The sequence below is a fragment of the Haemaphysalis longicornis genome, unplaced genomic scaffold (genome assembly GCF_048455015.1).
Source record: "Haemaphysalis longicornis isolate Haplotype H1 unplaced genomic scaffold, Haemaphysalis longicornis Haplotype H1 scaffold_1, whole genome shotgun sequence".
Classification (NCBI taxonomy): Eukaryota; Metazoa; Arthropoda; class Arachnida; order Ixodida; family Ixodidae; genus Haemaphysalis; species Haemaphysalis longicornis.
Genome location: NW_027526203.1, coordinates 395251165 through 395273136, shown reverse-complemented (window position 1 = coordinate 395273136; position 21972 = coordinate 395251165). Strand labels below are relative to the sequence as shown.

The 21972-nt window shown below is 46.2% G+C and overlaps 3 protein-coding genes across 9 annotated transcripts in view; 2 read left to right on the top strand and 1 right to left on the bottom strand.

Moving 5' to 3' along the window:
* The window catches only part of Peo (ubiquitin E2 variant domain-containing protein pendolino), a 46637-nt gene extending 38229 nt beyond the window's left edge, over positions 1–8408 (top strand). For all 4 annotated transcript variants that reach the window (XM_077686678.1, XM_077686676.1, XM_077686677.1 and 1 more), the window contains exons 8-9: positions 864–1032; positions 7214–8408. In XM_077686678.1, coding sequence (XP_077542804.1) covers positions 864–1032; positions 7214–7315 — 271 coding nt within the window. In that variant the 3' untranslated portion in view covers positions 7316–8408. The remainder of the gene's footprint in view (positions 1–863; positions 1033–7213) is intronic.
* A 5823-nt stretch (positions 8409–14231) lies between these two features.
* Positions 14232–15912, bottom strand: LOC144155325 (UPF0598 protein CG30010). The gene is made up of 3 exons (XM_077686680.1): positions 15492–15912; positions 15375–15423; positions 14232–14893 (listed from the first exon to the last, which is right to left on the bottom strand). The coding sequence occupies exons 1-3, from the start codon at positions 15636–15638 to the stop codon at positions 14406–14408; spliced, it is 684 nt and encodes a 227-aa protein (XP_077542806.1). The 5' UTR covers positions 15639–15912; the 3' UTR covers positions 14232–14405.
* A 419-nt stretch (positions 15913–16331) lies between these two features.
* The window catches only part of Kat80 (katanin p80), a 259184-nt gene continuing 253543 nt past the window's right edge, over positions 16332–21972 (top strand). For all 4 annotated transcript variants that reach the window (XM_077686673.1, XM_077686671.1, XM_077686672.1 and 1 more), the window contains exon 1: positions 16332–16674. In XM_077686673.1, coding sequence (XP_077542799.1) covers positions 16641–16674 — 34 coding nt within the window. In that variant the 5' untranslated portion in view covers positions 16332–16640. The remainder of the gene's footprint in view (positions 16675–21972) is intronic.

Here is a 21972-nt window from a genome sequence, read left to right as displayed (position 1 = left end):
GGCAGAGGAAGAAGGCAGTTAAGCTTATGTAGGTAATTGTTCTTAAAGGGGCCATGCAGACAAAGCACAAGTTTGGTTCATTCGAAAGATTGCCTCGTTAGAATCATAGTGTTACCACTTTTAATGCACACTTCGCTCAAATAAGCTATATAATTAGGAAAAAAAAGAATGGTCATGCGAACCACTGGCTCATTTCCCACAACAGAACCTATGATGTCATATGCCCAGCCGTGCGATTGGCTGAGGCCGGCAAAAGCAAACTCAAATTAGGCAGGGCTTATAAACTTGCCGAACGAGCTATTTGCACTTGAATGTAATGCATATTCATTTTACAGCAGTAAGAATAGTGTGGTAAACAATGAAAGTTATGAAAATAGATGTGAACATAGAAGTACTGATGCACACTGCTGTTGGTACTGGGTGCACTATGCTTCTTTTAGCTGCACAGCAGTCCGCTGCTTTGGAACACGACACTGCCGATTGGCGTAAGCGATGCAGTCTTGCGTGGCCCTGTTTGTCGAGGATACCCTGTGACCCTGTTTGTCGAGTGAGTTTTAAGCGAAGTTTCATTTTGAAGTGCATAGATTGAATGGTGTCGAAGGAAGTGCTTGCAGTAAATTGCTTGCACGATGCAACATATTTTTAAAGTCTTTTTACCCACATGAGAGAATTAATTAAAAGAGTGGTAGTATATCCTGTGACAAAAATTTCCACACCAAATGCGAGCAGTGTCACAAGGAGCATTTATTTGGGCCCAAATTTGGGGACTAGCATTTATAACTGTTTAGAAATTTCCCGGCCTGTTGCGTGGTTCACACATGTAGTAGCAGTGTGTAGTGACAGGTTTGTGCGCTGCCACGCAGGTACGAGCAGAATGTGGAGCAGTTCAAGCTCAAGGTTGCCGAGAGCCTGGCTTGCTGCGAGCAGCGACTGTACGAGCAGCCCTCCAGGGATGACAGCCATGCCCTGCACTTCCTGCCCTGGGACGCCATAGTGCAGGAACGCGTCGCCCAGCGACACATTCTGGACAAGGTATCACGGCATGGCTCCCGGCATGGCTTGCCGCACTGTGCACTACACACTCAGTTCCCCTTGCTTTTTTGGTGCAAATAGATCTATTATGTTGTTTTTCAAGATGGCATGGCTTCGAGGCTAGAAGAAGAGGTCGGCTAATTCTTGAATTCACAGCGCAAACAAGAAACAAACAAGGACAAGAGGGAGAGTGAGCGCCTGTGTGGCTTACTCTCGGCGTCCTTGTTTTTTTGTTGTTTGCGCTGTGAATTCAAGAATATGGAACACCAACTCGCCCAAGCATGAACATAGGTCGGTTAATGATGGTAGCCTAGTTGAGAAACAACAGATGTAATAGTTCAGGGGTGAAAAGCTGATTCTTTGAAAGCTTTAATGTTGAGCAGAGTGTATATTGGCCCTGAAATAAGTTGGGAATTGGACATAGTCTATCAGTACTTTTTGTTTACGTCTGTGTGTAGTCAAACACCGAAATGATGAAATTCACGGGGCTTGTGGAAAAAATTTGTCATTGCACTCTCAGTTAGTCAAACTTCACTGTCAAATCTGCATCAACAAAGTTGATGTAGATTTGACAGTGAAGTTTGGCTAACTGAGAAGTAAATGTGAAAGCTTTACATTTTAGTAACCAATCCATGTCTTTTTCCTCTTTGGCAGTAGTGCCATCGAGTGATTGGCACTTGGCAGTCATTTTCACAACAGTGTCCTCGCGCATGGCTATGTGAAAGATAGTTACGTTCAAAACACCAAGTACAGCTCTCCAAGCTTTTAATGATATCGCCGTAGCATCTGCGTACAATGCAAATTATGCTTGAACCTGGAGGCATGGGTGAATAAGTAACTTTAAACGGTGATGCTTTTGGCGGAATCTGCATTGTCATCATCATCATCACTATTTATCATCACTGATTTATCATCACTGATTATCATCACTGCTTTCAAAACGGCCTCAATGGCTTTGCTAATTGCAAGAAGCCAAAAGGGAGTTCTGGTGTCTTCGTTAGCAGAGCACTGTATGTCTGTCATGTAATATTCGCATTGTAACAATTTCAGTGGTGTTAGTGGGTGGTGCTTTTAGCTGCAGCAAGAAAGAGCATGCCTCTTTGCTTGCTATGCGGCATTTTTGTGTTCCCTTGCATCTTCTTTTAAAGGGACACTGAAGTGAATTCGTAAAGCTCCTGTTTTGTGCTTGCACTGCATAGACTGGCCTAAATAAACACACTCTTCATCTTTTATCCGGGCGATAAGGCGGCATTTATTTTATAAAGCCTGAAAGAAGAAAAACCACCATGCGCGGTTTGCAGTAGCCGCACCAACTAACAGCAGTGGCGTAAATACAAGGTGCTACATGATTGGACGATGTCCAAGATTAGAATTCAAACCAGTTTCGGTTTCGGTTCTGTGAAACAACACGCTTGGCATCCAACGTCATCGTTGGATAGGCATTCTCGATATTTAGGTAATTGGCGTACTGCGTTTCTGCCATGTTGTCGGCTGTAAAAAAAATGAAGGAAGCTCTAATTAACGCATAAGACTTGAAGGTAGCGAAGGTGTATGCAACCTTCACGACCATCACGACAGTTTAAGTCTATCATTGCAACCAATTTACTTTTTCTTCGCTGCCGCAGCAACCTTTACTCCATCATTGTTGCTATAAGTGTGAACTTCCTTCGTTTTTTTTTGGAAGTGATAATCATTGGAGATCACCTTGAAGGGGCGTACGCTATGACCTGTCTTTCTCTTTCCGAGCGAGTGTTGCCAAGATTATGGCGAACGCTGCAGTCTCACTCGTTCCGAGCAAGTGTTGCCACAATTACGGCGAACGCTGTGGTTTTATTGGCCAATCTTGGCCAATCTCCCTAAGTGGGTATGCTTGGCTTGACAAGCGTGCGCAGGGGACGCTGGGCAGTCGTTGCGAGGCACGCACACATGAGCGCTAGGCATTTTCTTGGTTTTGTTAAAGGAAGTGAATTTGTCAAGCTCCCGTTTTTGCTTGCACTGCGTAGACTGGCTCAAATTAGCACACTTTTCATCGTTTATTCGGTTGACAAATCGGTAATTATTTTACAAAGCGCGAAAGAAGAAAAACTACCATGCGCGGTTTGCGGCGGCCGCACCAACTAAAGCTGTGATGTTAGGAGGAGCGGGCACCGTGATTGGACGGTGCCCAAGGTGAGCAACCAAACAAGTTTCGGTTTCGGTTTCGGTTCTGTAAAACACAACCGTTGGCGTTGTTGGATGGGCATTCTCAATAACTCAGTAATCATCGTACCGCGCTTCTGCCATGTTGTCAGCTGTAAAAATGCATAAAGATAAGCCTCCTAGGACGGATTGGAATCGTAGCATTCACTAGCCGAAACCTACGCACTGCATGAACGCCCTCCGCGTACCCGCAGACGCCCAAATGTCATGCGCTTTTTCCCCATATTTGCAGCTTGCCTCCCTCATGCATGTGTCGTAAAAAGCGTGTTCGCACCAGGCCAAGGGTCTGTTCATTCTGGCCTGTGCCCACTGCCTGCAAGCAGTCGGTGCTTATGGCAACGGCACGCCAACGAGAACTCGCTAGCGCGCCAGTGCCAGCCTGCGCGCGTTTTGTGAACTAGTTCGTGGAGCCATGAACGTTGCGGCCCAAAAAAAGGTGAACTCAATATAGAAATCATCGGCGGAAAATGAAAAAAAAAAAAAAAAAAAAAAAAAAAAGCACGTACCCGCGGGGATTCGAACTCGTGACTTGCAAAATACTTGCGGTGGCATACCTAGCAACCCAGACCGCTCGGCCACGAAGCGGGCTCCGCTGGCATTGGTAATATAGGGTATATATTGTACAACCAGTTTACACTTTTCTTTAGTTTTGGCATTTCAAGCAGCTTAGGTGACTATTTGTTGTATTGCGCTCGTGCAGTAAGCGTCGCCCGAGTTTCCACAATAGCTCACGTCTAGCAATTGCATTTCGTAGACGGAAAAGCGTTCGCAGATGCGTAGTCGTGCTGCTGACCGCTGTGCTTGTTCGCCCAGCGCAAAAAAGTGCTTTTCGCACCCTAGGTTTACGCTGTACGGTAAAAATATCAGTTGATTTTATTTCCTTAGTACCTATATTGACTTCGCTGACTCTTCTCCCGCCTTCAAGAGGCTTTATATTTTCCTACTGGCATACCAGTCAGCGAAGCGTTGCATGTGCGCTTGTGCAGCGCTTGCGTGAAGCGACCTTGACTTGGAGCTAGATACAGTGTACAAACTAACCAAGTAAAGAAAGGCAAATTCTACCATTCACAAACGTGTCCTGGCTTCGTTTCAACTGAGCGAACGAATTGCGACGACCCGTCGGCAGCCGGCGGACGAAACGCTGGGCCGACTGACTCTGTCTGAAGGCCGGGGAACCGTGCAGTAGCGCAGCCAGGCGCAGCCAATTGCCAGCTTATCCCCTCCTGACGTCACACGAAAACGCCGCAGAAAATGGGCGAGCGTAAAGAGAGGAGGAGAGCATTTTCGAATTAATTTTTCTACTAAGTAAAATCGCGTAAACGCGCCCAGGGTGGTCGAAACATGGCCTGGGGACTCCGGACTACAATTTGCGCAAGTAATCCCGCAATGTTTACATATCACTTCAGTGTCCCTTTAACTGCCAGAAGGTCGCCGCGAGGCCCGTGCTCATGTGCAAGCGCTCAGCAATTTCTTGTTATTTTTAACTGCAGACATCAAAAATTACAATTTGCTGTGAACAGCTTCGCTGGTAAAGGAGTGCTGACATGAAATTTTAAAGCTGAGATAACTATGTAAAATGCTTCCTTTTTATCAGGAGATATCTCCCAGCAAGTTTCAACAGAAACCGTTCGGCGTAACATATTTTAAATCCATTTAATCTTCGCCCACACGAGAAAGTCCAGAGAGGGCCGACATGACATCATCTGCTTTTTTCCCCAAACTGCCGACGTCGGGGCTCGCGTGACGAAGCCGACGCGCTGGCTGTGGTTGGCGCGAGCTGCTCCGGCGTGTGTACACGTCATGGTTTTAAGACTGATGTCATGCTGCCCACGCGCGTGGGGATAGTGAAGACCTTGGCCGGTCTGGGCGTGCGCATGCGCTCGCTCGCGCGCGCGTCCAGAGCGGGAGCGGTTTGGCAAGAATGGTGACGTCACGTGATACCTCCTGTCATGGCGGCCGCTCGGCGTTCGTTTTGTCGAAACCGAAACCGAGACGAATAAACGACGCCGTAAATGAATGCCGACCGTCCAATGTGTAATTCTATGATTAGTGGGCTGGTAGGCACGCATAGCAGCGAAAAAACACAACATGAAAATTTTGTGGCAGAACTCCTTTAAAAATGCGTCAGATGAGCCAACCAGCACGGCTTCGAATCGTAACAATCACTAGCTGAGGCGTACGCAGTGGATGAGCACCCTCCGCATCACCGGAAATGCTCAAATGCGATGCGCTTTTCCCTTACCTTTGGTGCTTGCCTGGCTCGTGCCTGAATCGTAAGAGGCGTGTTCGCACCAGGCCAAGGGTCGGCCTATTCGGGACTGTGCCGCAAGCAGTCGGTGCTTATGGCAACACCACGCCAACAAGAACTCGCCAGCGCTTCAAACTTGCGACTTGCAAAAAAACGTACCTAGTGCTGAAGACCACTCGGCCGTGAGCCAGCAATGTTAGTTTTAGCATTTCAAACGACTTAGATGACTATTTCTTGTATAGCGCCCGTGCAGTGAGCGTCCCCCAAATTCCCACAGTATCTCGTGTCGAGCATCTGCATTCTTTAGATGGAAAAGCATTCGCAAATGTGTGGTCGTTCTGCTGACTGCTGTGCTAGTTCAACCAGCAAAAAAAAAGTGCTTCCCGCACCCTAGTTTTACGTTGTACGATAAAAGTTTCGCTTGATTTTAGTTCCTTAGTACCTATATTAACTTTGCTGACTCTTCTCCGGCTTTCAATTGGCCTTAGGCTTTTCTACTAGCATACCAGTCAGCGACGCATCGCATGTGCGTTTGTGTGGAGCGACTTGGACCTAGAGCTGGATACAGTCTACAAACTAACAAGCACATTTTTCCTGGCACAAACAATCCCTGGCTTTGTTTCAATTGAGTGAACGAATTGCAAAGACCCGCCGGCGGGTGGCCGACTAAACGCTGGACCAACTGATTCTTTTGAAAGGTCAGCGAGCTGTGCAGTAGCGCATGCAAGCCAAGCCATCTTGTTTTGACGTCATACAAAACGTAAAGGAACTAGGCAAGGGGGATGTAGAGGAGTACAGCATTTTCTAATTGATTTTTCTGCTGAATAAGGTCGTGTAAATGCAGCGAGAGTGGTTGAAACATGGCCTAGAGGCTGCAGACTACAATTTGCATTAGTAATACCGCAATGCTTACAAACCACTTCAGTGTCCCTTTAAGGTAAACTTCTGTGCGTAGCCACATTTCCCAGCTGCCGCTGAGGTAGGCACAACAAAGACCATTGCAGTAGAGAGTCAGCACCGACAGAAGAAACATGTCCAGTGGCATGATTGTGTTCTTTCGTTACATGATCCTTTTCCCTGTGCAGAGTGTATAACAACTTGCTGTCTGGTGTTTGCGCGGCCTGTCAATGAAGAGTTTGTCCACCTCAACCATATTCAGCTACCATGTTTGTCGTCTTCACATTACGGGGTTGCATGGAAATATTTTAGGCACCTGCAGTCAATCCCTGTCCAATGTGGACAACGGTTGTCCACATTGTCAGAGCGTTGTCTCCATATCACCATTGGAGTAAGCTTACAGTGAAATTTGACGACTCTTGGCATCAGGAGACAATGGTGAAAACAAGCATCAGGAGACAATGGTGAAAACAAGCACTGTGGGAACTTTTAGTGCAACAGCATGAGATGCGCCATTCCTGAAAAAGCCCAGGTTCTGAAGCCTCCTGAGTGAAGGAATGTCTCAAGAAAACATGCTGAAGCCATTTAAGCAAAAGAATGCAAAGCCAGCTCGAAAGAGTAGGCCTCATCTCCATTTATAGACAGTAGCCAAGCATGGTGGGTGTGCGCAGAGCAGCACATCTGGCATCTTTCTCTTTCTTTCTGTTCTTTCTTTCTTTCTTCCGCCCCATTCAGCTGACTCTGCTCACTTCCGTAGGACATGTTGGCCGAGTGATTGCAACCCAAGTGATTTGATTTTAAACCATCTCTCTCTCTCCCTTGTTGTTATTTTTCCAGGTGGACTCTGGAGAAGAAACGCCAGAAGACTCGCCCAGCAGCATTGGGCTGACCTGGGTTAAACGGGGCTGTATGCAAGTGTTCTCGAAGACAGCGTCTTGATGTCCATACTTGTGGCTTGCCATGCTGGTTTTACCGAGCCGCCCATTACTATGTGTGTTGGACTTCTGCTGAAAAATGCTTGCCCCAAATTGTAAAAGCCAGTTCGCGAAAATTACGCCAGCTCATGTTGGAAACTTTAGTGCATCAAATCTTACAGGTACAAAAAACAAAAATACAGATAAGAAGGTCCCGTTTTAAAGTGATAGCAGCATACACATTTTGACATTGTACTTTGTAAAACATTCTTACCGTTACACACTTGACAGGATGTGCTGCCACGTGCTCTTAAATTTTTGCTGTGCCCACTAATTTAATGCCCACGTAATGGGGTGCAAATGAAGCTTTAGAAATCACTGCAGTTTGTTCAGGCAACATAATTGTTGACAATTCGTTGATAAATATCTCACGTTAATTACAAAGTGCATTTGTAAATATGTTTGCGCCATCAATTCCTCTTGCTAGATGCAATGGCATCGCAGCAAACGATGTTTAGTGTTTCCTGCTGTAGTATTATGGTGTTATTTGTTAGACGTAAGGTGCTGCGTTTAACTGCGTTTAACCTAACTTTGAAAACATGCATGATTGATATAAGCATGAGGTAGTTTGTTGCTTGAAAAAGGAAGGTTAAGGGAAGATTATGTGCTGGGTGGTGCCATGTTGCCAGAATTGTGAAATAGCTTCCAAAGCTTGAATAGTTTTTGCATAATGCAGAATGGCTAGGTTTTTGTGCGCTGCCACTGTGTGAAGAAAAGCAACAATTAGGGTTCTTGCAGGCAGTGCTGTACATTTGTTTCTGAGGGAATGGATGCGACGTAGTCATAGTTTTCAGTGGGAAAAAGCTGAGCAAGTCGGCTGTTGTGCACTGTAATCTCCTTTTGTTAACCTGAGAACTCCATTGAGCCTTGGCTACAAGCCGATTGTTTTTCCTTCTACAGTGCATGAACTATTGTTCTGTGTTGGCAATTGTGTGACGTGACTGCTTTCTATGGTGGCACTTAGTGCAGTGTTAAACCTTGCCTAACCAAGTTGCTGTATGCTTGATTATATGTTTGATTATTTGATGGTGCCTAGAACATGATTTTTCTGCATTTTCCGAGTCTGGCTGTTGTTGGTTCTTCAAAGAAAACAAGCCTGCATTAACCTGCTCAGACGTTGTTACAACCTAAAGAAAAGTGAAGTTGACTGAATACCTCTGGTTTTCTTACCCAATTAAATGCACTTGTTGCAGAAACCAAGGCATGCACTCCCACGACAAAATGAAATGCAAACTCCACCCCCCACCAAAAAAAGAAAAGCCAAAGGTGTCGTTCATATAAATGTAGTATAGGTGTCACGGAATGTGATTAAAACTTTGGCTCTCAGCGAATTCCCCCTCCGTGCGGGGCCTTGCCTTTTGATGTTTGTGGGCACTCCTTCCAAATGGAATGACGATATTCAGGCTTGTAATATCAGTTGGAAAGTCATATTGTGGAAAAATTTGCTTGCATTCATGAACCCTTGTTTGAGTGACTTTTAGGGTTACCTGTACGGCTATGATGATATCCGTACAGGTAAAACTATTGCTATCACAGCATTATTGACAAGCTATCATGCTCGTAAGCAGTGTCAATATTTTGCCTCAATGAATCAAACTCATTTGATTTGTTGTAGGTTTCTGTTTTAATTTCATGTTATTTTTTTGCTGTACATTACTAGAAAAAGTATGTATTAGTAAATACGTTCTTGGCTGATGACATTGCCTCATATTGCATAAAACGTAGCTACTGCAACGGAAGAATGATGCGGGCAAAATTATTGTAGTAATTCAAGGAAAAAGTCTTTTAGGTATTTATGTGTTGAAGCTGCACCTGGGCTATGAAACTTGCCATAGTGGAGTGCTATGAATGAATTTCGACTACCTGAGGACCTTGAGCGTGCAGTGAAATCTCAGCACTTGGGCATTCGTATTTTTTGTTTTCTGTCAGAAAAATGGCCACTGCAGCTGGGATTGAAGCCACATCCTCGTGCTTGACAGCACAACGCTTCAGCCACTGCACCACCAAAGCAGGTGTAGAATCAATCCGCAAACAACATGGTCCTTTCTGTAATATAGTATGTAACTTAGCAGTTCTTGGTACGAGTGTCAATGAAAGTACACCCTTTGCCACTGCTTGGTAGCAATGATATTTTAAGGCTTAATTAGGGTATGTAGCTGATAATTGTGATCTCTATATATGTGGGTGTGTGTGCATGCGTGTGTCACACACGCTCACACGCACGCACACCATTGCAGTGGCTATCATTGCAGTGGCTATCTGAGCCATTGCACTGGCTATCTTATTTATTTTTTTGTCTTTCGTTCACTGAATTTCAGTTGAGGGAGGTGCCTACTCATATGTCTGTCTGAGTGGCAATGGGCAGAGCATCTTGGTGGAGGTCGGGTTCCCCTCACATCGCGGAAGGCTGGAACTATGAAGCAGGAAGCTGGGCACCCCCATGTCCCGAAATGACCACAACATGGCGTCCCCACCCCAGCAGCCTATCATATGCTCTGGATCCCTCCGGCAGCGCGACCCCTACACTTTCAGTGGCATTGACGACCAGGACGTGGACGATTGGTTGTCTTCCTACGATAGGGTGAGCAGCTATAATAAGTGGGACGACATGCTAAAATTAAGCAGCATGAACTTCTACCTTACCAACGTTGCGAAGCTGTGGTTTAGAAACCATGAGGCTGAGTTTCGGATCTGGCCAGGCTTTAAGACAAGGTTCGTGGAAGTGTTTGGCTACCCTGCTGTACGCAGGCTTTGCGCTGAACAGAGCCTTTGTGATTGAGTGCAGCAGGCTGGGGAGAATTTCACCATATATTGAAGACATTCTCAACCTTTGCAAGCATGTGAACTCCTTGATACCGGAGACCGAAAAGGTCAAGCACATTCTGAAAGGTACAGAGGCTTACGCTTTCCACATGTTGCTTGGGAAAAATGCAGCAGCTCCTTTGACTATGACCAAACCTCTTTGCGCCACTCTTCCACCATCAGTCACCACATTGAAACAAGGTCCCATTCGCCATTGTGGAAAAGACCATACCGCGTGTTGGCCGGTGATTGTCACATTATAGAAGAACAAGTTCATGACATGCTTCACCGAAGTGTCATAGGCCCTTCAAAGAGCCCTTGGGCGTCGCCCGTTGTCCTTGTTAAGAAAGATGGTTCCATCCGATTCTGTCTCGATTACCACCATTTGAGCAAGATCACTCGCAAAGACATATACCCTCTGCCCCACATCGACGACACTCTCGACTCCTCGCAAGATACTCAGTTTTTCTCCTATTTGGATTTGCAATCTGGGTACTAGCAGGTCCCTATGGCAGACGCTGGTCATCCAACGACCACCTTTGTCATCTCTGATGGGTTGTACGAATTTAATGTGATGCCATTTGGCCTCTGCAATGCTCCCGCTAACTTTGAGCGAATGATGGACACTATTCTGCGTGGACTCAAATGGAAAATACGTTTGTGCTACCTGGACGACATCGTTGAGTTTTACCCCGACTTTTTGACACACCTCCAGCGCCTCAAACAAGTATTGAAATGCCTGGCCGATGCCATCCTTCAACTCAACCTTAACCATTTGATACGCAGTGTTGCTCCAACCCAAACATTTTTTTTTCTCCCGGGCTTTGTGGGGTTTTGGACGTCTAACACCATATGTTGACAGACAAAGGTACCTGGACCTTCAAAAAGTGAAAAAAAGAGGGTAGCACGTACTTTTCCCCACTAAAAAATCAGACTTGTTTATGCCTGTTGATTAGCATCGAGCCTGGTGGCTGGATGGGTTCATGACAGGTCAGCGAAGTTGTGCAGTTTCATTGTTCTTACAAATGATAGCAATATCAACTTTACTTTTGTGGTCTCCAATTAAACCATAAACCATGCTGATCAAGGTAGTGCTCGTGTTCAACCGATATATGGAGCAGCAAGCGCCCGTTGTTGCTCAGGAATGACACCTCATTGCGTCTGTCCTAATGAACCTAATCTTTTTCTGACTTCATATTTGTGATTTCTGGAGTCCTTCTAGATCATAAAATTGATTTTGCGATCTTAAACAAAAAAAAATAAAGTTTTTGCCATCAAAGGGTTAAAAAGTGCCGTTTTGCGCTGCCCGTAAGCTCCTCAAAGGATGGTGTTTTTCCCGATCCAGCCAAATTTCAAGCTGCTGCTGTGTTTCCCAAACTGACCAGCATGAAGAAACTACGCAGTTTCATTGGCCTATGCTCCTATTTTCGTCGATTCAATCCTAAGTCTGCCTCAGTGATATCACCGTTGGCGGAGCCAAAGACATTCCCACTTAGTCACCGGCATGCATGAGGCCTTTTCCATGTTACGCCGCCTCTTGACGTCTCCACCTAGTCTCCGGCACTTCGACCCATGTGGGCCAATGGAAATTCATATTGACGCCAGTGGTGTCAGCTTGGGCGCTGTGTTTGCACAGCGAAAAGCAGGGTTTGACAAGTATGTCGTCGCTTACACAAGCCGCAAGCAAACTACTCCGTCACGGAGAAAGAGTGCCTTGCCATCGTATGGGCCATTGACAAATCTCGCCCCTAACTATTTGGCTGCCAATTCGATGTTGTCGCTGACAATCATGCCTTTTGCTGGCTCTCCTCATTGAAAGATCCATTCGGACAACTTTGGCGTTGAACTCTCCGGCTCCAGGAATACGATATCCGCGTGATATACCATTCCGTCCGTAGCATGCCGACACTGATGCGCTCTCCCGCTCACCTGTCACTGTCGCTTTTGCCTCTCTCACCGCTGCAGGCAGTGCTATCGAGCATCTTCCATTTGCTGACATGACAGCCGTACTGCGCAGAGGCCCATAGATTTATTCGATTTTGGCGCTTCTTTCAAACCCGACGACGACATCGGCACCTCGAGCCCTCCGCCGTCAAACCTACCACCTTGCCATTCGTGATGAACTGCTTTGCCGCCAAAGCTACCCCTCTGAATGCCGGAAATGGCTGCTTGTCATTCCTTGCTACTTGTGCTCTACAACCTGCGATTCTTTTCACACAGATACGCAGTGTGCTCACGCTGGGGTTCTCAAGACTTACCACCGCCTCCAGCTGCGCTACTACTGGCACAGAATGTACACGTTTGTCCACAAGTTTGTTTTGTTCTTGTGCCGACTGTTAGCGATGAACGTTATGACCGGATTGACAAGCAGGTGCATTGCAGCCGTTGCCATGCACAGCCCAACCTTTTCATCGTGTTGTTATTGACTTTAGGGACCACCATCGTTGACGGCTGCTGGGAACTGCTGAGTTACCAGCCGCCGTCGACCACCGCACCCGCTACGCGGAAAAAGCCGCGTTACCTGCCGGCATTGCACGTGACGTCACTTCGTCCCTTTTACACCGTTTTGTGCTCCATCATGGTGCGCCTCGCGAGCTGCTCAGAGACAGAGGCCGCGTTTTCCTCTCCGAGGTTATCGAGGCAATCCTCGTGGCATGCCGCGTTATTATCCACAGGACCACTACAGCCTACCGCTTACAGACCAGTGGCCTTACGGAGTGCTTCAGCTGTACCCTGGGTGATATGCTAGCCATGTATGTCTCTGGACCACAAGAATTTGAAACCAGGTCCTCCTAATTATAACATACGCCTACAATACCACCAAGCACATTTTGACTGTGCCCTTACGACATCACAGGGATCTGTTTATGCAATTGGCAGTTGCACCAAAGTCATTGCCAAGAAACATGACTGTGCAATTGTAGTGGTGCCTGTAGTCCTGTTATAATCATGCCACTTGAATGCTGACGTGGAGTTAACACACTGATAACTGTATTTTTTGTATTTTCTTTTACGTCACTGCTGATGTTGCGCGCTGCAAAATTTGAAAGTTTTTCGATATTTTGTATATCTTTTCTCACTAAAAACAACATCCTTGATGGCTGGAGTCGAGGTGACTGATACCAAAGGCTAGTTCTTTAAAATTAACAAGGATGCGTTTTGTCCTCACGGCCCCTTCCCCATGTCAAGTGCGCTTTGAAACCCCCAACTGTGAAACCCTCAACCAAGTGCCCGAACCCAGGAAGGGCCACCTGAAATTTGATAGAACCGATATTTTCAGTGTATGACCCACCAGTGTCCCCTTTCTGAATCGAATGACATTTTGTCGCCTGCCATTTATGCTGGGATGCAGTTCCGAAAACTTGCAAAGTGAAAAGATTGTGAATACACCTGCATTGCTGGTCTATTGCTCACTTCACACTCGGACAGGATAAGATAGCCTTGCACGGCGCAACATTACAAACAAAAAGTGTACGAAACATGCGGCAGAGCAATACTGCTGCCCAGACCACAGCTGCATACATAATGTGTGTAAACAATGACCAAGTGCGATTGCTGGCAGATGCATTGAGTCTTGGAAAGTAGAGCTACAGTTGCCGGAAATCTGAAGACGTGTCTTTACAGTGTTGCAGGGGTCTTGTACAAGACGTTTCCAGGGTTGTGCCTGCACAGAATCATTTTAACTTGTCGGTTTTGTCTTCTTCCCCTGTCGTGGGAGTGCCATGAATTCTTTTTGCACTCAGCTGTGCACTTAGTAAATTGAGTAGCCCCAAGTTGTATTGGCTCATCATTTTTTATGTGCAGCAAAATCAGTTAGAAAGTTGGTACTTTTTTTTTTTTTTTGAAACGGCTAGTCTTCTGTACGATGTAAATGAATGACATTGCGCTTAGATTACAGGAGTCCATGCTATACTTCCCCTTTAAGTTGTGCTTCTGTGGAGATTTTAAAACAAGCCAGCAAATGGACATTTTGCTGTTTTGTTTGAATTTCACTACTATAGGCAGTACTTTGCATTCCCCTGCTTGTTCCCGTATGTATTTAAATAATTTGTTATTTACAGTTGTGAAGGCAAGTTGCATTAACTTTTCAGGTATCCTTTATTGTGTTGATACTGACAGTTGAAGGAAGACAGCATCAGAAGTCCCAGTATTCCAACATGGTCACAAAATCCTCAAATGAGCTTTTGCACCTTCCACTGGTGCTCACTTTGCTAACCACAGCTTCGCTCTACCCCTCTCCCTGCTACATATTATCACAACTGGTCTGTGTCACTCCAACTTGACACCTGGCTGATAATGGGCAACAGAGTGTTGGTCAACTCGTAGCGAGTTCCGTTCCAGTCAAAGTGGGTAGGCGGGGACCTCTCACTGTCGTCGGAAAACGTGAAATGCTTGCTCAGTTCAATGGCTAGCAACGAGCGGACTAGGCCCACCCCTCCTGCCCTCTCTGGGGCGGGGTGGTAGACCCTGCCAGTGCCAGCGGGCATGCACAGGTGCTCTGGTGTGAACTCGACCTTCAGTAGATCGCCCGCATGGTTGTGGAGGAGGAAGCCTTTGGAGTCTGAGGGTTTCGCTTCTTCTTGTGGCGACTGTACAACGTGTGTGAAGACAAATGGAAGGTCGTCGCAGCGCACAAAGTTCATTTCTCGGCCGCAGGGGGAGACAAAAGGAAACTCGGCCTCGTACTTTCCTGTCTCGTTGCGCCGCAACCGGCGAAAGAAGAACTCCAGGAATTTTTTCTCTGAAAAGAACACAAGGTTGCTGCTGTGAATACCATTGCACCTTTATTGTGCACTGCGACATTTCAATCAGAGCAATGAACAAGTTGTGCTGATCTAAAAGAAAATAGAAAGTGAGGGACATATTTGAAAGGAATGTCATGGTGAATTATTCAGCCTTGTCTTTTACTAAATTATTGAATGGGCATGTAGGATTATAAAATTACGCAATAATTGTTAGTGAATGTGTATACTTCGCAGATGGCGAGACGACTAAGCTATGTTTGGCTTTTTTTTATTCACGCCATGTATAGCAATTTCATCAGTTTAAAATTTCCAAAATGAACATTAATCTTAACCTAGATCACAGTACCTTTGTGTATACTTCGCAGATGGCGAGACGACTAAGCTATGTTTGGCTTTTTTTTATTCACGCCATGTATAGCAATTTCACAAGTTTAAAATTTCCAAAATGAACATTAATCTTAACCTAGATCACAGTACCTTTGAAGCACGATGTGAAGTTCTTCATTCTGGAGTCGTCTAGAAAAAGCTGCGCACCAGAAAATAAGCGTAAATTTCTTCAAATAATTTTTGCGCGAAACGAAGAACTATGCGTACCATTCCTTGATGGTCAACGAAGTAGAAGTACTCTCTCAGGTATTCTTTCGAAGCCTGACCTTGTTCGTAATGCAGTTTCCGAGTCAACTTTGCGCAGCATGATGCGCTGTGATTGAACTTCCAGCGACAGGCACGCAATATAACCATGGCTTTTAAGCTAGAGTCCTAGAGTTGCTAGTGCAGCACACACGACCAGTGTCAGCAGCACAACGCGGCAGGGCAGGCAACTGCTGATATGGTGGCACCACGATGACTAGCAGCAGCGACAAAACGCAACATTCAGCAAACGTTGACACCTGTGCTGCCTGTGCTACTACTCTAGCACCCTGCACCAGACCGACCAGACCGTGCCCAACTGCCACAACGATGAAGCACTAACCGAAACCGTCGAAGCAATCTGCGAAAGTGGCGAAAGATCTTAGTAGTGCATCACTCTATGCGACAACTGCTAAGGAAGCTCACACCATGGCTCCATGGCTCACACCAACGTTGGCGAAGTTGGCTGCATATTCGTTCGTATGTAGCAAAAATGACTGTATGCATGATGTTTCCTCGCGCTTTAAAAGCAATATTATTTAAATATAAATGAATAAAAATTTGAAAGCGTGTTTTAAATGTTATACTAAAACGTCTGAAATGTCGCAGCTCACTACAATAGCTAGCGTTTGCCCTGTCCTCTGGCGGCAAGACTACTTCTGTTCAGGAGGTTTTTTTAGTTACCAAGAGCTATTCGTGCGCCGCGCAGCCTGGTGCACTACTTCTATATCACATCGCTACCATCGCTGCCTTTTTTGTTTTGACCAATCACATCGCCGGATTTTAAAACCGTCGTACAGAGGGAGCAGCGGAGCAGCAACTGCAGTCAAAGCGAATCGCTCGCGCTCTGAACTCGATGTGGCGTTGCTCGACTGGTGTGGGATAAACCTGGCGTGTTGGCGGGTGTGCTTCGGGCCTCGGCGTCCTGCAGATTTATTATTCGAAGTGGACAGAATGACAACTTCATCGCGATGTGCGTAACGTGGTTTGCGACGTTACACAGAAATGGAGTGACGCTTTGAGACAACGCAGCGTATCATGCGTGGTGAACTGAACGTGCAAGAGGCCAAATTTTTATGTAGGATTGCCTTTTGATTTCCGGGGCTCGCGACTATGGCAAAGGCAACAAAGCGGGCATGGAAGCTTCGTGAGTACCAGTTTTACTTTTCATTGCTGGCACGGGCGATAGAGGCTCTTTTGCGGGCATGCAGTACCGGCTAAACAAGGAATGCACGCTACCATTCATTGATTTCGACGCGATACATGACGGTTGTTCATCATACCGTGCATTGTATTGATTGTTGCGATCGTTCGTGTTTCATTATGGCTCTTTTAGTCAAAACTGTACGTTGCTTTGAAGTACGTGTTACGAGAACTCGTATCAAAGCAACAGATTGCCTAAACTTAATTAGTCCTTGTCACCTGATTGTAACGGTTTAATTTTTTTCTAGGTAGCATAATGCCATCACATGTTGAATCGAGATTAACGGGGTGTTCATAACGTATTGTCGCGAGTTCGGGGCAATAAAAAAGCCACGTTGTGCTTTTTCTCCTGAACGTAGCGCTGGGGTGTTAACGGCTAACCAAACAGCAGCTCTTTATGCAGTAATTCGTTTCTCAGCGAATTGCTGGAAGTTTACGCACACGCGAACACCTTTCATGAAGCCGGCTGTGGGACATGTCTGTCTACATCAAATGCTGTATATGCTTCGTGCACTATTTTATGCTCGTTTGTTTCTCTGTACCAATGCAAACTCAGGCGGCGTGCAATGATGTATCTTAGCATGTCATGGTACTATGCTCTACTTTTTCCTCCGTTTTAGGGAGCCGTTGTGGCAGGGGCTCGTTGCGTATAGGACGTGCCTCGTAATGGGTTAACTTTGATCGTGAGGGAAGTGGAACAAAAAGAAACCCATCGAAAATTAAAGACGTTTAAGTCTGTGTACATTATTCAGTGCATAGTTCGAAATGTCAGGAATGATCGTCTCGTGAACGTCGATATCGCGAGTGCGCTCGCTTGTTGAGTATTGAACGTACGGTTAATCTTCGGGGTGCTGACAGTGGCACCTGTTCCTTTGCCGTTTTATTGCGCTGCGGGACATGACAGGTGAACCGGCATGCTTTCCAATGCGCGGAGTGCATGGAAAACGTGCTGATCTGCCTGTTGCGTTGCCTTGCCAAGCCAAGCCCGAGTGTAGCTCGTCCACTTTGTTCTCCTTGTTCGAAAACTAGTTGCACCCAACCGAATAAGCAAAGCGTTCGTCTTCGCTAATATGCCCTGAGATCCAGCGTCGCCACGTGTTGCGCCGATGCCGATGCTTTTCCAACTCTGGACGTGGTGGCTTGGGCCGTTCGTTGAAAGCACCACAGACGAAGGCACACACCCAGTCCTCTTCGTCAAGTTGTTCTAGGCACTGCGTTTTAAGAATGCGAGAAAAAAGATGACTGACTGCTGTTTTTCGCCGGTGATTTATTAGAGCCAGTAGTACATATATGCTGGAGATTGTGCCACCACGAATTAACAAAAATCGGCCCATGAACCTTGTGCCCACTGGTTTCAGGGCACCTGGTTTGTAAGGAGGGTCCCTGAAGTGTTGCTTATGCTTCGAATGCGAAAGCATTAGGACTTACTTCAGTGCCCGACGAATTTTGTTTATTTCATTTACTTTATTTACTAATATGCACAAACTCACTATATTATATTATAAAAATTCTTATTATACATTATTACTATATTAAGTGTTATTAAACTCGCCTAAGTCGGCGCTCTCGGTTTCTGGGGGGCGCCTGTTCTTCTTACGTGCCGTCGCGTGTCTCTCCACGTGGTGCTCTCCGCGAGGCCCCGGATTTTATTGCGGAAACCTTATATTCCTCGCCAGCCAAAAAACAAAACAAAAAAAAAAAACGTCCTTTCACGCATCGAATGGCAGGAAAAATCTACGTGCGCGCGCCGTCATGGAGTAATGATAGAAAAAAAAAAAAAAGCGGGCAGGAACACACAACGAGCGCATGGTTCAGAAAACTGCTGTATCGTGTTTGCGTGTCTTCGCTTTCCTTTCTTCGTCCACATTGATTACCAACGCAGGCTATTCGGAACTCGTACTGAGAAGCCACGAATCCGTATTTGGTTGCTTCGGGAAACCAGCATGACCCATACTCGATGTATAAGTTTTTGATAAGTATCGCAAGGGGGAGCCATAGTGATTTCCCATTCAAAGCACGCAGGTTTAAATGCCCCGAGGAATTTTTGTTTAATTCGGACCGTGAGGACATAATGCTTCCGCCTTAGTAATCAAAGCTAGCCCAGTTTAAAGGAGCCATGAAGAGAAAACAAAAGTTTGTTTTATTCGAAAGATTAGGTGTTTCATAGTACCCCAAGCGCTTTCCCGGAAGCAAATGATGCTTTATTCACTGAGAAATAAGGCAATTTAAGCCAAAATTTTAAATCTCCCGCTAAAATTGCACATTTGGTGACGTGAGCAATGGTGTCACACGGGCCGGTCCATGAAACAGATACTTAGTATGTCGACTCCATGTAGCACCCACACGCGGGAGTCGACCGAGACGGCGGCCATTTTAAAAATGCTAGTAAAACCTAGTGCACCCGCAGCCCTAGTCATGGAATCGCCTGATCCGGAGAACAAAACTCTCGCCGAGGAGCTCGGGCTTGCATTTAACAACCTCACACCACTTGAACGCTCAACGCTTCTAAGTGCACGAGCGGCAAGAGTTGTGGGATACGCGGTGGACGGGAAAGCGACCATTCCGCGATAGCCACAACAGACGAACGCCCTGCCGTCGGCACCGCTGCCTCGTCAGCGCCGTCGCCACGGACGAATACAGACTGGTACGTATGTGCCGTATTTTTATTACGGTTAATAATAGTTCAACTTCAGTAGCAGTATCGCTTATGCCAGTTGGCCGGTGTCGTGTATGGAAAGCCGTTCGCGCGAGCTCTCTGCTTCGACCAGAAAGATACGAGCGTCAATGCGCGGTGTTTACGGCTTTTTTCCTCCAAGGTCAGAGCGCCTCGAACCCGAAAATTCGTCTGCGCGACGGCGAGATGTCGAGCTCGGCCAGGCGGTTGTTTCGTACGCATTGGCGCACACGCTTGCGTGTTCGTTCGGAACTTCAACCGTTCACTCCACCGTTCTTTGTCATAAAAAGAATGTGCAGTATGTTTCACGGGCATTTAGCTCGCTATGCAAACTGTAAGCCCTGCCTAACATGCGTTTGCTTTTGCCGGCCTCCGCCAATCGCAGAGCTTAGCCCATGTGACGGCATAGGTTCTGTTGCGGGAAATGAGCTGGTGGGTCGCATGACCATTCCCGTTTTTCCTAATTATGTAGCTTATTTGAGCGAAGTTTGCGTTATAAGTGGTGTCGTTATGGTTCTAACGAGGCAATCTTTCGAATGAACCAAACTTGTGTTTTCTCTTCATGGCTCCTTTAAAGAAATACCGAAAGTGATTTGCGATCGTCCCCAAACTCCGCTTTCGAATATATTAGCCTTCTAGCTCATTCTACGAACTTATCTTCCCGAAACGCGCGTTCGTAGCTAGAACCATAATGTACAGTATAGCCCGCTTATAGCTTACCCGGTTTCAACGAAATAGTGGCTATAACGAACAAATCTTCGTTTCTCGCTACCATTTGTATACATAGGTATCGTGTCCAGATATAACGAAAAGCGGATATAACAAACTGATTTAAGTTTCCCGATGTGTTCGTTACAATCGGGCTGGACCGTATTTCCGGGCGAGCTAACTACAATCATGGTTCAGGATTTTTTTTTAAAGTGGACTGGCTTTTATGTTTCCCGTCTCCAACTTATTAATGCACATGTGCCCTGAAGCCACTGGTTTGAAGCTAAAAACAATTTTCTTATAGAATGGGGCATATCCCTGGCTTCCAGCAAAATCCTGTGTCTTTTACGTAAGGAACGTACTTCCCATCGCCACAGTGACAATCGTGACCGTGCTTATCACTAGCGCCAGCTGAACGCGGGGAGTGTTCCTCTCTCTTTCTCACGATAGTCAAAGGCGGATGGGGGGGGCAATGTGGGCGTGCCTAAGTACGACCATCACCTGTCGTGTTGGCTATGTCAGTACCAATTCCGTGGCCGAAGGCTGAACCCTGATTTGTTTGTTACTCTTTGGGTTAATGTTAATGTTTCGTATAAACTATCGAAGAAGAAAAAACGGCATTCGTGGTTCCCTCAGTTTTCTTAAAAAAACCGCTGTGTCCAAAATGACTTGAAACACCCCTTATGCGTTATGTATCGCCACTCACGCCTATGAATGCTCAGGTACACCGAATAGTTATCGACGTGCGCACAGGTGCGCGCTGTTGCTCCGATTATCGCAGTCGACAGCGTGTACACAGAATGGTAATCTAATTTTTGCACTTGGCTTCAACAGCGCTTTTATCGAAGACAGGGCAGGCCCAGCGTACGGTCGGTAGTAAACGTCAACGAACGCTCTGCACTGTTTTCTTGCCTTACTGCATGCCATGCCCTCGAAGGCAGTCATATTAAAAGCTCGCTGTTTGGCCAACGCAATGACTGCCACATGGTAGCATAACGATGTAAATGACGCATTCTGTGCAGTCCGTAAATTTATATTTGTGTGTCTTACACATCCTCTTGTGGCAGGAATGTCGGCCTGTGACCTTTCTGCGCATCGTTTTATTGGCAGAGCACAAGACTGTTTTAACGTAGAAGCTGCGAACATACGAACAGAAGTGATGACTGCTGACTTCCTTAGAACTGTAAGAGTTTATACTGAGGGTCACTAAATAAGTTATTTATTTACCATATTTATACCAACGCGCACACGCGCGCGCGTCAGTATTTTTGGTTTAATTGGACGATGACCGCATTTGAACTATGCGCCCATGTACAAACAAGCCACTTCTCTCCGCTATGGCCACTCGGAGCTAACTGGTCGAAAGCTCTTTGCTACTATGTGTCACTTCAAAAAAAAAAAAAAAAAAAACTCGCAGAAGTTCTGCCGGGTATCCTACCAGATTCTCCAAAAGTGGAGTTCTTCGAAGAGTGCCGAAATCACGAAAATATCCTCAAAGATCTTTTTTTTTTTTTTTTTTACTGATTTTTCTTGCAACACAAAAGCAGATCGGGCTTCGATCAAGCGTGCGTGTTGTCTTTTGCGCGCTGGAGGAGGCAAGGAAACTGTGCAAAAGGACCAGGCCATTAGCTTCAGCCACACGGTCATGTGCTGAAAGAATACAAAGATGCATTATACGCCGACCGTATGATTTCCATAATTCCGCTATCTTGCGGCGTGTGCGCCGAACTCGGAGATGTTTAAATGATCGCCCGCGAGAGCACTGCAGTAACGTCTTGCGGGTGCCGTTCTATCTCTGTGACCGCACTACTGTGGGCGCTCACAGAAATGGAGTGCGCCACGACAGCAGCCAAATCACTC

What these genes read in the sequence shown, in the direction of transcription:
- LOC144155325 (XM_077686680.1), bottom strand. Translation starts at nt 15,638, where the DNA reads ATGGTTATATTGCGTGCCTGTCGCTGGAAGTTCAATCACAGCGCATCA. An exon ending in TCGTTGACCATCAAGGAATG is followed by an intron (nt 15,424 to 15,491) that starts GTACGCATAGTT and finishes TCTGGTGCGCAG; the next exon opens with CTTTTTCTAGACGACTCCAG. An exon ending in CTTCACATCGTGCTTCAAAG is followed by an intron (nt 14,894 to 15,374) that starts GTACTGTGATCT and finishes TGTTCTTTTCAG; the next exon opens with AGAAAAAATTCCTGGAGTTC.